Source organism: Rhinopithecus roxellana, chromosome 5 (genome assembly GCF_007565055.1).
Source record: "Rhinopithecus roxellana isolate Shanxi Qingling chromosome 5, ASM756505v1, whole genome shotgun sequence".
NCBI lineage: Eukaryota > Metazoa > Chordata > Mammalia > Primates > Cercopithecidae > Rhinopithecus > Rhinopithecus roxellana.
Genome location: NC_044553.1, coordinates 62,236,913 through 62,254,123, shown reverse-complemented (window position 1 = coordinate 62,254,123; position 17,211 = coordinate 62,236,913). Strand labels below are relative to the sequence as shown.

The 17,211-nt window shown below is 39.5% G+C and overlaps 1 gene segment (V, D, J or C); it reads left to right on the top strand.

The window, feature by feature from the left end:
- Positions 1–17,211, top strand: part of LOC104674124 — an 840,972-nt gene that overhangs the window by 48,058 nt on the left and 775,703 nt on the right. The window contains 1 exon segment of the C gene segment in view: positions 521–524. Coding sequence covers positions 521–524 — 4 coding nt within the window.

The following is a 17,211-nucleotide window of genomic DNA, read 5'->3' as shown; positions in this document are numbered from 1 at the left end:
ATGAAGATGGGTTGGGGAGAGGCATGTCCAACCCCAGACTCTGCTTGAAATGCCCAACTGCTTCTGGAGCCAACAGGAAAATCACTACACAGACAAGAAGTGGCTAGGGTTGTGGCAACACAGATGTGGAGGTTATAGAGAAAACATGCATTGTAAGAAAAACACCTCCTGTCTGAGCTCAGAGAGCACACCTAGAATTATCATTTACCAGAAACATCTTTACCTGTGAATCTTGGCTTGAAGGTGAGTGTAAAATCACTATCAATTAACAATTAAGGTTAACAATTACAATTGGCTGTGTGTTAATTAAACTGAACTGCTTAATGAGACTCAGAAATACATGTCTGAAAATAAGTAAAATAGCTGTGAATTGTTGGATGTTCAAATTCACTCATTCAACAAATATTTTGAGTATTTACCATGTTCCAGAAATTGTTCTAAATATTAAATGTCTGCAATAATGCATCTCTTTGTTTCTTAAAAATAAATACTGTTTTCAAATAATTTGGTTATAGGCCAGTGTGGTAAGTCACAGGACTTTCCCCCATGGAGACCTAAATCTCTGCATTTGCGTCAGAACAATACATTCCAAATGATCTAATTCCCTGGAGTAAGCAGATGACTTGTGTAAATGGCTTGTGATGGTGACCCCATCTATCAGAGGTGTTTGAACGAGAGCAACTCCATCTTGAATGGGGGATAGGTAAAATGAGGCTGAGACTTACTGGGCTGCATTCTCAGACAGTTAGGCATTCTAAGTCACAGGATGAGATAGGAGGTCAGTACAAGAGACAGGTCATAAAGACCTTGCTGATAAAACAGTTTGAAATAAAGAAGATGGCCAAAACCCACCAAAACCAAGACAGCTACGAGAGTGACCTCTGGTCGTCCTCACTGCTGTGCTCACACTGGACCATGACAGGTTACAAATGCCATGGCAACATCAGGAAGTTACCCTATATGATCTAAAAAGGAAGGCATGAATAATCCACCCCTTGTTTAGCATACACTCAAGAAATAACCATAAAAACGGGCAACCAGCAGTCCTCAGGGCTGCTCTGTCTATGGAGTAGCCATTCTTTTATTTCTTTACTTTATTTAATAAACTTGCTTTCACTTTATTCTATGAACTCACCCTGAATTATTTCTTGTGCAAGATCCAAGAACCCTGTCTTAGGGGTCTGGATCGGGACCCCTTTCTGGTAGCACATTTGCACTAAAATCCAAGTGTGCATCAAGTTAGAATTAGGATTAGAATAGGTGGGTTATGTTGTATGCAGAGTTTAAATTTTACTAAAGACTCCCAAACTTTTTTTTTTTTTGGTATGTGTGATCAAGTCTGGCTCTGTCGCTCAGGCTGGAGTGCAGGTGCAGTGGGGCCATCCTGGCTCACTGCAAGCTCCGCCTCCTGGGTTTACGCCATTCTCCAGTCTCAGCCTCCCGAGTAGCTGGAACTTTAGGCGCCACCACACCAGGCTAATTACTTTGTATTTTTTAGTAGAGACGCGGTTTCACCGTGTTAGCCAGCATGGTCTCGATCTCCTGACCTCGTGATCCGCCCACCTCGACCTCCCAAAGTGCTGGGATTACAGGTGTGAACCACCGCGCCTGGCCTCCAAACTGGTTTCTGAAGTGTTATAACTTGGTGATTTGACTCTCAAGAGTGGTTTCTGAGAGTCCCTGTTTCACCACTTCCTTGACAGCCTTGGTATTTTCAAACTTAAATTTTGTTTGTCAACCTGATGGGTGTAAATGCTTTAATTTGCATTTATTTGATTACTAGTGAGGGGTATCATCTTTTTATATACTTATTAGTCAAATGAGTTCCTTCTTTTCTGAATTCCCTGTTCTTCTATGGAGCTTTCACTATTTTCTACGTGATTTATGGGCATTTATTACAGGTTCTTCAAAATAATCTAGTGCAACCTGTCTTGACAAATGTCTTCTATATATGGCTTGCTTCTTTGTGTTACCTATGGTTATTTTGTATGCAGATAGTTAAAATTTTAATGTAGTCAAATTACTAGTCTTTTCTTTTATAGTTTAATATTTAGTATCAAAGATAACAATCTTTCTTACTAGGAGGCCTTAATACAGTGTTTTCCAACGTTTCCTTCAATTATTTTAAATTTAATTTTTCTCATTTGGGTATAGTAACGTTTTTGAACAAAGCTTGAGGAAAAGATATATTTTCTCTCTCCTCACTCCAATAAATAATACTAGGTTTTCAACAGTTTAATCTTTCTCCCATATTGGTTCTTGCATCTGTTTTCCAGCTAATTATCTTCCACTACTGAAGCAATATCTTCCTGAGAACTTTACCTAATAATCCATGAATTATGAGTTTTTCAACTTTGACTGCTGGGAAAAGGCAGGATTCCTGTTCCCATGTGAGCATCAAGTGGGCAGTGCTCCTTCTAATTCTCTTGGACGTTTTTTTCCACTGGTCTCAGGTAGTTGTCTCCCATGCATGTGCTGGCCGGTATTCTGCTGGGTACTCAATGGAGACCCTATGCAGATCTCTGCAGTTCTTTCTCTGTGCATCTCTTCCCCATTGGGTGCCCTATGAATTCTATCTGCCTTGATCTCCCAGATCTGAACTCTATTTCAACCCATAGAACTGAAAAAGAAGTTAACCCGAGCCCCTTCCCCATTTATTATGAAAGACGGGATTTTTTCATAGAAACATTTAAAAGCAAATGTTAAATTAGCATTTTAAAAGTTACATTTTAGGCAAATTTCCAAATAAACAAACTGGTTAAGATGCAATTTTTTCACCTCTAATTTTGCATCAAAATTAGATTATCTTTTTTAAAAAATGATTTTATTTTGTTTATTAATTTTTTTGAGACAGACTCTCACCCTGTCACCCAGGCTGGAACACAGTGGCAGGATTTCTGCTCACTGCAACCTCCACCTCCTGGGTTCTGGTGATTCTTGTGCCTCAGCCTCCCAAGTGGCTGGGATTACATGCATGTGCCACCACGCCCAGCTAATTTTTGCATTTTTAGTAGAGATGGGTTTCATCATGTTGCCCAGGCTGGTCTTGAACTCCTGGCCTTAAGTGATCAGCCTGCCTTGCCCTCCCAAACTGCTGGAATTAGAGGTGTGAGCTACTGCATCTGAATAAAAGTAGATTCTCTAGTCTTCTCAGGACGTAATGGACCTACAGTGCCCTGTCCAATCACTGCTGCTAGTTTCCTTCCAGTCTGCTCTTAGCTTTGTATTTACGTTCTCCATTATTTTCTGGAGAAAGACTATCCAAAAGTCATATCTAAAGAACTGTCTTTTGGGGAGATTTCTAAAAGCCACAATGTTGCTAATCTAAATCCAATGTAACTATTTTATAATTATACATAAAGTAGATTAAATGAATTACAGGCAAAAGGAAAATTATTTGATTCTTAGTGGATAAATGATATGCAGAAGGATTTATATTCTTAGTGTATGATACTATTTACAGATCTGTACTCTTACTATAAACACAGCTACACAAGCATATCTTTCTGCTATTTAGAAGAAATGAAAGAAAGCTGGAAGCATCAAATCTGCATGATGTTTTTGGGGGATGGATTAGGGAGGTTGTGGCTATCATGGGTGCAAAGTTGAGTTGGCAAGAGTCAAAGAGTCAAAGGGGACTTCTAGTTTTATTTTTAATTGATGTTTTTTCAAAGCATGCCATTGATGTCGTTCACATAATATTATTCAAAATGATGTGGATAGCTGGGATCACGTCTGTAATCCCAGCACTTTGGGAGGCCGAAGTGGGCAGATCACTTGAGGCCAGGAGTTCGAGACCAGCCTGGGCAACATGGTTAAACTCCGTCAATCCTGTCTCTATTAAAAATACAAAAATTAGCCAGGAGTGCTGGTACACGCCTATAATCCAAGGTACTTGGGAGGCTGAGGTACAAGAATTGCTTAAACCCGGGAGGCAGAGGTTGCTTTGAGCTGAGATTGCACCACTGGACTCCAGCCTGGGTGGAGTGACACAGTGAGATGCTGCATCCCCGCTCCTCCCCCCCAAAAAAAGATGTGGATGAAATCAAATGGATTTTGATTTTATCAGTAGTGTTGTGATCTGGGTTACTCTCTATAATATAATTTGTTACAGTTAAAAAAATTGTGCTTGAAATCAAGATACTGTTGAGGCTGGGTATATGAAGCCACCTATCTTGTGATTAATTCTTAAGTTTACAGCTCTATGATACAATCATATGCTGTTGCCTAAAAATATAATACTGACATCTTAAATGTAAGTTTTCCTCCTGATCAGAGAGAGATATTTCTTTCTCACACTGCATTCTTGACTGAGTGACTAAGGTTTGTCATCACATTCTTTTACCTCTCTCTAAGGATTCTGCCATATTTGCTCTTGGCACGCATATGTCTGATCCTGATGGCAGTGGTGGCCTGTCTGGAGCAGCTGCTGCGGGGATGCCAGCTGCAATGGGGGAGGTGAGGCCAGGGCTTTGCACTCCACAGAGCTGACTGGAGAGAGCTGGGAACAGGCAGGAATTCCCTGGAAAAGATGTGGAGACCTGTCCTAATTATATTTTGTCTATGCCTCGGCTGTAAGTTGAGGGTTTTAAGGACTGGGGACCCCAGGAGACATTTATTCAAGTCCTATTTGGGGAGATGGGGATGTAGTCTGGACTTACTTGTCATTGCTTGTTGGAGATTAAGAAATAAAATTATGAAAGGTCTAAACTAAAATGTACATATTGTACCTGATGTCTTTCTGAATAGGCGCAAATGGAGAAAACCAGGTGGAGCAGAGCCCTCGTTTTCTGGGACCCCAGCAGGGAGACGTTGCCTTCATGAGCTGCATGTACTCCGTCAGTCGTTTTAACAATTTGCAGTGGTACAGGCAAAATACCGGGACGGGTCCCAAACACCTATTTTCCATGTATTCAGCTGGATATGAGAAGCAGAAGGGAAGACTAAATGCTACATTATTGAAGAATGGAAGCAGCCTGTACATTACAGCCATGCAACCTGAAGATTCAGCCACCTACTTCTGTGCTGTAGACGCACAGTGCTCCCTAGGCATCTGCAACCTGTATCCAAACCTGCAGCTGGGTAGAAGTACCATAACAGAAGCATCAGCAATAGGGGCCCTGAGCCTGAGCAGATGTGAAGAATTAAGGCATGAGTATGACCAGAGAGGGCAGGAGATAAAGGGTGCTGTTCATTTGACTCATGTATCTTTTATCAGGCCACCTTTCACATTGTCTTTGTGCCTTAATTGAATTAATCAATCCTGACCCTTCCTGTCTTCGGCAGGATCCTTTAGAGCCCAGGTCAATCTTCTAGTGTAGAGAGTACCTGTCCTCTTCTCAGGCCTGGTGGAAACATATGTCAAAGAAATTTGAAGACTGTTGTTTTTCTACTATAAAATCTGACAAAGGAGCTACAATGGTTGGAATCATATGTGAAAAATGCTGTAGCAGCGGTTTTCATTTACTCACCAACTGAACAAGTATCTCTCAGCTCCTGATATGTGCCAGGTACTCTTTAGGCATTGAGATACATTGGTATTGAATATAGCAGATAAGCCATCATAGAGTTCATGTTTCCTAAGGTTCTGGGATACACAGAGGGGAAACCAAGTCTGACTAGGATTTAGAGGTTCCTGAGAAGAGTTTAGTTTCATCTTCATCAATCATTTTTCCCATGGAAACATGGTTAAAGACTGGGGACAGCTGAATGCTGCTTGAATCTGTGGGTCAAGAATTGGCTTCACATGTTGAGGTACTGTCTGCCAGAGTTGAGGAGAAATGCCAGGTGGTTTTTGGTACCATCTGGCCATTTCCAAACAAGTCTGGAAAGTGAAGTGCTATAGGCTATCATAAATAAAACAAATCTATAAAGCCCGACCCTTGATTTAATGAAATTGTGGAGTTCAAATAAAATATCAAATATGATGCTATTGATGAATAGCACTAAACATTGGACATTATTTTAAATAATTTGTAGAGTAGCTTTCTGTTACTGTAGACTCTAGATGCTCTTTTGGTGACCGAGCTCAGGACAGGCTAAGTGGAATTTGTGAAACCATCAGAATGGAGAAAGGAGAAGCTCAGTGCACTGAGCCAATGTTGTAGGAGTTCTTTATATCCAGAATACATAACGAATGACTCCAACTTTATAGTACCAATACAAAATACGCAAAAGACAGGCATTTTACAAGGAAGATAAAGGAATAGCCAATAAACACATGGAAATTTGTTCTATTTCTTAAGTCACAGAAGAAATGTAAATTAAAACCACAATGAAATATTACTTTATACCTATGGCTAAAATGAAAAAGACTGACAACACCAAACCCTGGGTTTCCAATGGCCTTGCTTTCCTGAACAGGTGTAAACAGCCCACAGCTGGGGAAGTCTACAGGCCCTGAATATTCAGGAGGAATAGCCATTGCCATAAATTGAAATGAGCATGATTCTGGGATCGTGTTAAAAGTATAAATTAATGTAGGGTAAAATATAGGAATTAACTTAGGATAAAATGATGGCAGTATTATGGCAAGTCTTCCTATCCAAAAGTGTGGTAGGTTTTTAATTCTTTTGTGATCTCCAGGACAGTTGCAATATATCCAGAATATAGAAAGAAAGACTACAACTTTATGGTAACAATAAAAAATATGCAAAAGACTTGAATACACATTTTACAAGGAAGACAAAGGAACAGTCAAAAACATATGGAAGTTTGTTCTGTCTTAAGTCATAAAAAAAATGTGGCCGGGCGCGGTGGCTCATGCCTGTAATCCCAGCACTTTGGGAGGCTGAGGCAGGCAGATCATGAGGTCAAGAGATTGAGACCATCCTGGCCAACATGGTGAAACCCCGTCTCTACTAAAAATACAAAAATTAGCTAGGTGTGGTGGTATGCACCTGTAGTCCCAGCAACACAGGAGGCTGAGGCAGGAGAATCACTTGAACTTGGGAGGCGGAGTTTGCAGTGAACCGAGATTGTGCCACTGCACTCCAGCCTGGTGATAGAGTGAGACTCCATCTCAAAAAAAAAAAAAAAAAAAAAAAAAAAAAAAATTTTAAATTAAATGAGATATCACTTCATACCCATGGCTAAAATTAAAAAGACTGACAACACCAAATCTTGGTGAGAATGTAGAGTCCTTAGAACATGCATTACTTATATAGGTTTAAATGGATACAGCCACATTGGAAAATGCTCACCCTATGATCCAGCAAGTATCCCTTGAGATACTTATTTACCCAAGAGAAATGTAAAAAAAAAAAAAAAAAAAAATCCACTTTCTTGTACAGGGAAAGTTTATAGAAACTTTATTCATAATACTCCCAAGTTGGAAACAATTCGAATGTCCATCAATAAGAAAATGGAGCACCAAATTACAATTTATTCATACTCAGCAGTAGAAAATAGACTATTGACATATACCACATTGTAAACGAATTTAAAAATTTTAGTTGATTGAAATAAGACAAACATGGAACAACAAAAAGTGTACGATTATTTAAATATGAAGTTCAAGAGCATGTAAAACTAATCTATGGGAATAGAAATTTTGAAAAATGCTTGCCTGTGCAGGGTGGAGATCCAGTAGAAGGTGGTGTAGCTTTTTCTGGGGGTAATGAAAGTGTTCTATTGCTCTATTGGGGTGTTGATTTCGAGAGTATATACATTTGTCAAAACCTCAGTGTGTATTTGAGATCAGTGCATTTTTTGTATGTAAACTCTACCTCAATAAAAATTATTTAACAAAAAAAAAACTTATTTTACAAGGATTTAAAACAATCAATAAATTGTATCCTTACATTAGCAATGAATAAGTAAAACATTAGCAATGAGAGGCACACACTCATTCAACGACTGTTTTGGATAGACAACAAAGTCACTGATAGTGGCTTTTTAAAAATTTTTTATTCCTGGCGTCCTTCAGAGACTCCATGTTTTTGATGCCGCAGAAAACTGAGGTCACTGTGGCAGGTTTCTTGTGGTAGGTAGATTTCCCATGAGCACCTGTTTTGATCTGTGTTTCCCTGCCCTTCCAATGGTTGAGAAGCTTCTGATGCCCTATGTTAAATGCCAAGAGATAATTCAGTTTCCCTGACTTTACCCTATTTAATCTAAATCCTTGGATTACAATCGTTGGGTGCTAGAAATCAGAGGTTCCTAATAAAGCCCATTGTTACTTGGGAAAATAACTTCAGCAATTTGTGTCCTTGATCATATAGTTCTGACATATTTCACTCAAACCTACTGCCATAATTCCTAAGATATATTCTCTACATAAACTCATAGAGAACAGGATTTCCCCACACAAAGAGAAAGTGCGGACATCAAAGGAAACTATGTTAACTCAAAAAGGTGAAGCCATTATGAAAATGGAGTCTCTTCACCTTATAGGTGTGCTGTTCAGACAAGCTAAACAGATTACAGACAAAGGTCCAAGGAACAGGGGAAGAGGGACACACTGGTTCTGACCTTCATGAAGATAAGGCACAAAGGAGGAGGGAGAAGGAAAAGAGTCGCAATGCTTGGACCTAAACAAATCCAGGAGAGTGGATTCTGCAGGAAATATACTACTTCCTTGTCTGAGGATAAAACTTTACATGGGTTTTCAGAGCAATGATCTATCTCTCTCTCTTCAGTATTTACAATTTTTTTCATAAGTACAAAAGGCAAGAAGAAGGAACTAAATAGTGTTTATTTATTTTACCATGGGCAGAGAGTTTAGCAGCTTGGGAGCATTTTTCCACAATGCCGGAAACTTGTCTTTGAATCTTTGATGCTCCTCTAGCTCACTGTTCCAAAATGGCATTTTTAAAACCATCTCTGATACTGCCTAAAGCAATTTACAGATTCGTGCTACTCCTCTCAAACTACCAAAGACATTCCTCAGAGAATCAGGAAAACAATTTTAAAACTCATATGGTGCCAGGCATGGTGGCTTATGCCTGTAATCCCAGCACTTTGGGAAGCTGAGGCCGGCAGATCACCTGAGGTCAGGAGTTCGAGACCAGCCTGGCCAACATGGTGAAACCCCATCTCTACTAAAAACACAAAAATTAGCCAGACCTGGTGGTGGAGGCCTGTAATCCCAGCTACTCGGGAGGCTGAGGCGGGAGAATCGCTTGAACCCAGGAGGTGGAGGTTGCAGTGAGCCGAGATTGTGCCATTGCACTCCTGCCTGGGTGACAAAGTGAAACTCCATTACCAAAACAAAAACAAAAACAAAACAAAACAAAAAAACCACCTCATATAGAACCAAAGAGCTCAAATATCCAAGGCAGTGCTAAGCCAAAAAATAATGCCACATATCTACAATCATCTGATCTTTGACAAAATTGACAAAAATAAGCAATGGGGAAAGGACTGCCTGTTCAATAAATGGTGCTGGGATAACTGATTAGCCATATGCAGAAGACTGAAACTAGACCCCTTCCTTACACCATGCACAAAAATCAACTCAAGATGGATTAAAGACTTAAATGTAAAATTTAAAACTGTAAAAACTCTGAAAGATAACCTAGGAAATACCATTCTGGACATAGGACCTGGGAAATATTTCATGACAAAGACAGCAAAAGCATTTGCAACAAAAACAAAAAACTGACAAAATGGATCTAATTAAACTAAAGAGCCTCTTCACAGCGAAAGAAACTATCAACAGAGTAAATAGACAACTTACAAAATGGAATAAAATTTTTGCCAACTATGCATCCAACAAATGTCTAATATCCAGAATCTATAAGGAGCTTAAACAAATTTATAAACAAAAACCAAGAAACCCCATTAAAAAGCGGGCAAAGGGCACAAACAGACATTTCCCAAAAAAAGACATACATACAAGTGGCCAATAAGGATATGATAAAATGTTCAACATCACTAATCATTAGAGAAATGCAAATCAAAACCGTAGTGAGATACCATCTCACACCAGTCAGAATGGCTACTTTGAAAAAGTGAAAAAAATAACAGATGCTGGTGAGGTTGTGGAGAAAAGATTATGCCCTGCTGGTGGGAATGTATATTAGTTCGGCCATCGTGAAAAGTGGTGTGATGATTCCTCAAAGAACTTAAAAGAGAATTACCATTTGACTTAGCAATTTTGTTATTGAGTATATGCCCAAAGGAATATAAATTGTTCTATCATAAAAACACATGCATGCATATGTTAATTGCAGCACTATTCATAATAGCAAAGACATGGAATCAACCTAAATGTCCATCAATGGTAGACTGGATAAAGAAAATGTGGTACATATCCATTATGGAATACTATGTAGCCATAAAAAAGAATGACATCATGTCCTTTGCAGCAATGTGGGTGGAGCTGGAGGCCATTATCCTAAGCAAACTAAGGCAGGAACAGAAAAAAATAAATACCACATGCTCTCACTTACAAGTTGGAGCTAAACAACAAGAAAACATAGAAAAATAAGAGGGAGACAACAGACACTAGTGATTACTTGAGGCTTGATGGTGGGAGAAGGGAAAGAATCAAAAAACTATCTTTTGGGTACTATGCCTATGATATGGTTTGGCTGTGTCCCCACCCAAATCTCATCTTGAATTTTAGCTCCCATAATTCCCACTGTCTCATGGGAGGAACTCGGTGGGAGGTAATTGAATAATGAAAAATGTGGGTTTTTCCTGTGCTATTCTTGTAATAGTGATATGAACAGGAGGCAGAGAAATACTGGGTAGAAGAGGGTGGTTCCCTGGTAAAGGTCCCACTCTCTAGGCTGGAAACCGCAGCCCTAAATGAGAACAGTTATCTCTGTTTTCACACCCAAATGTTGCCTTTTGGGTCCACCCTGCCTCCTATCCTGTGCCCCATATAAACCTCAGACCTCAGCTGGCAATGGGCAAGCAGCTGAACATCGAGAAGAGAAGAAGTAACTGAGTGTGGGAGACTATGGATAGACGTGGTTTAACTTCAGACGGCACAACTTCAGAGGGGGGCCCGGCCAGAGGTGGCTGGGCTTCAGGGAAAAAGATTACCTTCTTCCCACACCATCCCCTCTCTAGCTCCCCTTCCACTGAAAGCCACTTCTGTTGCTTAATAAAATGTGGAGGCACATTCACTACCTTTCAAACTGTTAGAGTGACCTGATTCTTCCTCGACGCCGGACAAGAATTCAAGATGCACTGGGTGCAGGAACCCAAAAAGGCTGTCACTCTGACTCTTCACTGAGATGTTTAACACTTAAGCTGTCCGCAGATGGCAAAGCTAAAAGAGCATTAATTTTAACAAACCCCTAAATGCTGCCAGGGGGCCAGAGCCCAAAAGCACTCACCCCGGCCCTGGCACCCATTTGCCTATGTGCTCCTTCCTGTAAGGGGTTCAGCACAGCAGGTTTGAGCAAGTGAAATTCATCCCTGCAGGCGCTGAAGTGGCTGGCTGGATCCAGAGCTGGTGCACTCTAGTTCCTTCCCGCCAAAGGGTTAAGGGAACTATCCCATCTCAGTAGCGAATAAGTCTCAAGAGATCTGATGGCTTCATAAAGGAGAATTCCCCTGCACAGGCTCTTTTGCCTGCCACCACATAAGATGTGACTTTGCTCCTCCTTTGCCTTCTGCCATGATTGTGAGGCCTCCCCAGTCATGTGGTACTATGAGTCCATTAAACCTCTTTTTCTTTATAAATTACTCAGTCTTGGGTATGTCTTTATTAGCAGCATGGAAACGGGCTAATATAGCTCATTACCTTGGTGACAAAACAATCCGTACACCGAATCCTGAGACATGCAGTTTACCTATATAGCAAATCTGCGCAAATTCCCCTGAACCCCAAATAAAAGTTTTAAAAAGTCATGACTACAACATAAACCATCTGAGGGACCTTTTTAAAAACACAGCTTCCCCAGGCCAGTCTCATAGAGGTCATGTCAGTATGAATAAGGTGGATCACAGAATCTGCATTTTTACTATGCTCCCTTGCTGATTGTGATGCAAAGCTAGGTTCAAGAACCCATGCTGTAAGATGCTTCTGAACATCAGCTACCATGTCTCCATGTGGTAGAAGAGTGTTTGAACTTGCTTTACAGTCTTTGGAAGCAAATCAACATCACCTGCATATTTAATCCCCTATGTGAAAATAATTTATGTATGTACATGTTTTTTATGCCATCTATACTATATAGGTATAGCCAATCATCTATCTATCTATCTATCTATCTATCTATCTATCTATCTATCTATCTATCTATCTATTATCTATTTATCTGTCTGTCTATCTATCTATCATCTATCTATCCATCCTATTGGTTCTGTTTCTCTGGAGAACCCTGACTAATACAGATAGTGTCCTGGAAATAAAATAAGCCTCTGAATAAATAGCAGCAGTTGTTCTTCAGATTTGAATATAGTCACCTGGCAGCTGAATGTGACTTGAAAATGAGGTCCAAGGTAAGCATGTGGCACTATCTTTCGGGAGGAAACGTTTCTTGCAGTATAGTCCCTTGCCTGTGAGGGGCACAGCATCTGAAAACAAATATATCTCCTGCTAAAATCCTAGGTTCATGTTCAGCATTCAGCTAAAATCCTAGGTTCATGTTCAGCATTCTATTGAGATGACAATATTTTTTATGCTATGCAGTTAAGAATTGAAGATACCATAGGTTTTAAAGATGAATTTTTCACCAGGTCCAGTGATTACAATACTCTTAATGTTTGGTAAGTTTGGGGAAAATAATATGCCTGTTAAAATTTGGATTTTAAAAATTTGTTATGTCAGTATAATAACCACAATTTTGTCCAGTTCATTCTCAGGGTGATATGCAGCTTTTTATTTCTGAGGAGGAAGCAGTGGAGACTCAGGGACCTGGATAGAAAGTTAGCGGCCCTCTCAGAAGGAGCTCTCCCTATTGTAAATTGTTCCTATGCTACCATGGTGAACCTTCCCTTTTCTGGTTATGTTCAATATCCTGGTGAAATTCTGCAGCTCCTCTTGAAAACTGCAAAGGAAAATGAGAATGGAAGCAATAAAGACTTTGAAGTCTCATATCATGAAGAAAAAAAAATACCTTTCAGTGGGAGAAACTTTGAGCTTAAGTGTCAGATGTGGCTGCTTAGTGCTGTGCTGTGAGCCATACACACTGAGAGCAACCCCAAAGCAACTGATTGCAGAGGAGCTGAGACAAAGTTCAGTGGCCCAGGCAGGACCTTGATGCTGAGGACCTGCTGCATGACTCATGCTGGCTTAAGGAAAACCTACTGTGGTTTGACCTTCAGACACTCTAGCAGATATAAGGATCACCTACATCGACTCTAAGGACACAGCAGAAGAACAGGAAGTGAATATGTCCTGAGCATAACTCTCCTTGTAGAAAGGAGAAACAGGGTCTGACATCCTTTACCAGAGATCAGTGAAGTAATCTCTGTCTTCTTCTTACTAAGTTCAGCCCTGTGGCTTTGATCAAGGGTACCTAAAGAAATCGTGATGTATATTGTTTTCTCTTTAGAGACAACATGAGATAGATAAGGTTGCATCTGCATAATGTCTCCTTGGAAGAGAGAGGGTTATTTCCTAGAGCATATAAGGAAGAACCCCAAAGCAACTGATTGTTAAAAAAGGAGAAAATAGAAGGGAAGAAGGAGGAAGAAGAGAGTACCACATGTAAACAAAGAATGGATTGAGAGTGACATTTATCATAGTTTGTTTCGTTACAAATCAAATAGCAGACATGAACTGGCGCTCTCAGAAAAGTGAAAACAAGCACATAATTTGTTTGTGGCTCAAGAAGACATGAAGAAGTAGCTCATGTCCAAATCCTGCACACATTCCTTTCCCCCTTCTCTCCTTCTCAGTATATATTGGTTAGTTGGTTTCGTAAAGCAAATCCTGAATGGAGACAGATGGGTGGTGCCATGGAGTCTGATGAAGGAAAACACTCAAGCTCAAATTCTTCATGGCAGTATAGCTCAGGGATGGTGGATGGGGGAAATGCTGTCTCTTCCTCAACTCCTTGTGAGCCTTTCCTTCTCCTCAAGGGGAAAGAAGTTTAAGGTAGCCACGTGGGTAGGGGAAGAAAATGGAGGAGAAAGAGTACGACTCTCTGAATTGCATTGCAGATATACCTGAGGTCTCTGTAAATATTGGAGTAATTTTTCTAGTATAGTACAGGTATTTAATGAATATTCATTTTGATCCATAAAATTGAATTTTATTTTCAAGGAGAATGGTGCTTGTTAAGACAGGAGGATGATACAGCCATTCATGGTGTCTCAATAGCTCAAGGACTGAAGTGAAGGCAACTGTGAAAGTCCCTAAAAATGTTACTATCAGCGAAGGGTCCTTATCCTTCAATCTTCCCATTTTCTCTGTTTCCCTTCCTAAGTTTTTTTAACATTTTCTTTTATCACTGACCCTTTCTCTGAGTCTTATGAATGAGCTGAATAACTCCTCTCTAATTTTATTTTCTACCTTTTTTTTAACCAGTTCTGCCTTCTTAATTTAAATTTTTAAAATTCTTTTTTAATAAAATATTACATGTACACGGTAAATGCAAAACTTGAAAGAGAGAAAAACAGTGTACAATTTTACAAAGTTCCAGATTTTTGGTTGAACATGGATGATTAAATATTCATGTTTATTCTGTGCTCCCTCCTGAGGCCCTAGTGAAATGCTAATAAAGAAGTTCAAAATCTGTATAAACACACAAGCACAAAGTGAACTGAAAAGATGGTGACAGCACAAAAGAGAGATCAAGATAACGTTGAAGGCACTGAAAGCAAACGGAGAGGTGACAAACTGCTTTAACTGAGAGAGAAAACCTGCGCCTGTAGAGGGGAAAGCTGAGAGGAAGCAGTCCTGTGCATTCTGCAGCATTCTGGAAATGCTCAAGAAGTAGAAGCATCAGTTTTGATGGTGAAAAAGGTATCAGGTGTGGAGGGTAGAGGGGAAAGAAATAGGAAGATTAACGGAAAGACTAGCCTTAAGAGGAAGCAGTTGGAACTCAGTGTCACCGTCCTATGTCCTTTGCCACCCTGTACCACAGGCTGCAAGCTACCTCAAATCTGGCAGAAGATTAAAGGTTGAATCTGATTATTTTGACCTAGACAGTCTCTGGATTACAGAATACTAGAGATATCTGAGAATGAAGTGAGGTGCCATAGACAAAACAGGGGGATTAAGTGAAATTCCATATTTCTAGTATTAAGTCCATCAGCTCCTGTGTCCAATTCAGTTTAAAATTCTAGTTTTCCAAATAATTTTTCATCAGAATCTAACATTTGTTGATGCTGATGAGAAATCTAATTCCAGTGGGTTACCCCAATTGGCAATTTTTTTTACTTTTCTCTCCATACACATCTGGATTATTTTTCCCCCTTATCTTTGGTGTTCTAGTTTTGCTAGACTATGTTTAAGTGTAAGTCTTTTTAATTTGGTGATAATCACACTTTGTGGACTATTTTTATCTAAATATACGATGTCCTTCAGTTGTGGGAAAATTTGTTCTATCACTTCTTTAGTAAATCTCTCTCTTCTGATTCTTTTTTTCTAGGACAAATATTATTTGCTTGTTTTATCTCCAAGACTGATTTTCTGTGTAGTAGTATATTTCGGTGCATTTTTGACTGTTTTTCTTCTGTGTCCTGAGAGTTTCTCTCAATTTTGTTTTTCAGACCATCTGCTGATTTTTATAAAGTTTTGGCAACAGTATTTTGGTTTTTAAAGAGCTCTTTGTGGTTGTTGAATTTTTGTTGTTGATTCTTTTAGGATATATTTAACTAGATATTTTTGAATGTTCTCTTTTATTCTTAGAATTTCGTTACCCTTGGCATCAGGCTTTCTAATTCTTTTCTTGATATTTATGTCTGTTGCTTCATACTGAGGACTAGTCCTCCCTGCTGTCCCTTTGTATTACAAGAAGGAAGGACTATACAACTATAGGTATTTCCTGTGTTATTGTTTATGTAGGTCTGTTTTCCAATAGGTTTCCTTGAAGATGTGGTTTAGTTAAGGACCTTGAGATAGGAAAATTAGCCTGGATCATCCAGGTGGACTCAATATAATCACGTGGGTTTTTAAAATTGGAGAAACATTCCCTGCTGTGGTCAGAGGGAGACATGACTATGGTTGAATGATCAAAGAGGCGAAACATTGCTGGCTTTGAAGATGGAGGGAGGGGTTGCGGACCAAGAAATATGTGCAGCCTGTAGAAGCTGGAAAACAGATTCACTCCTAGAGTCTTCAGAAAGGTATATTGCTGATAACTTGATTTTAACCCAATGAGACTCATGTTGAACTTCTAACTCACAGAGCTGCAAAAATAAGTTTGTGCTGTTAAGACATCAAGTTTGTGATAATTTGTTATAGCAACCATATGTCAATTTGCAGCCTTTTATTTAGAATATGTGAACAAGGGTTTGATGCTGCTTTCAACCTCCTCACTCTTGAATCCCCCAAACCTCCTCCCGACTCTCCACCAGTGCACCAATGCCAGATTGAAGGGTTACTCATTACAATTTACACTGTAGTCTCTCATAGTTGTTTTTTTTTCTGTGACTTTCACTTCTCTAGTTAAATCATCATGTCCTTTACATTTTTATTCTTTTATCAGTGGGAATTTCGGAAAGATAGGCAGTGAGCAGGCATGGTCATCTGATATCTGGAATTAGAAGCATTATTCATGGACTTCTTATAAGTGAGAGACAATCTACAGGCAAAAAGAAGCAAGACAATGAGGATCCCGAGGACAGATTTGATTTCCTGTTGCTAGAAACAATCACAGTCCCAGATAAGAGGCTTCCTAATGTTAAAAAAAGGTCCCTATTGCCCCGAGGAAAGGCAGAGTGTTTCTCTCTTCTCATTTTCCCTAAAATTGATCTCCTGGTGTGATAGTTACTCTTTTAGCCCCAGGGTCTACAGTGGGTGGAAAGAAAAGGCTTCTTTCAGAAGAACAGCCTTGCTGTTGCCACAATCAACACTACCTTGTTTTACAAGACTTGATTCATTCATGTAAAACTGCTGGTGGCCTATCTGTGTCAGATTTCATGATCAAACAGCTCACATATCTTTTTTCCTTTTAGATGTTTTTCTTAGCTCTGTTCTGCTGGCGGTACTCCTTCTTGGATTCCAGGGTAAATGCAAATGTATTTTTACTCTGTCCTCAGTTCCTTCAGAAATTATTTATGTTTTATTTTGCAAAGCCTTCATCAATCCTCTCAGTTTTTTTCTGTAGATACTAAAGTCAATCAATGATGTCTTGATGA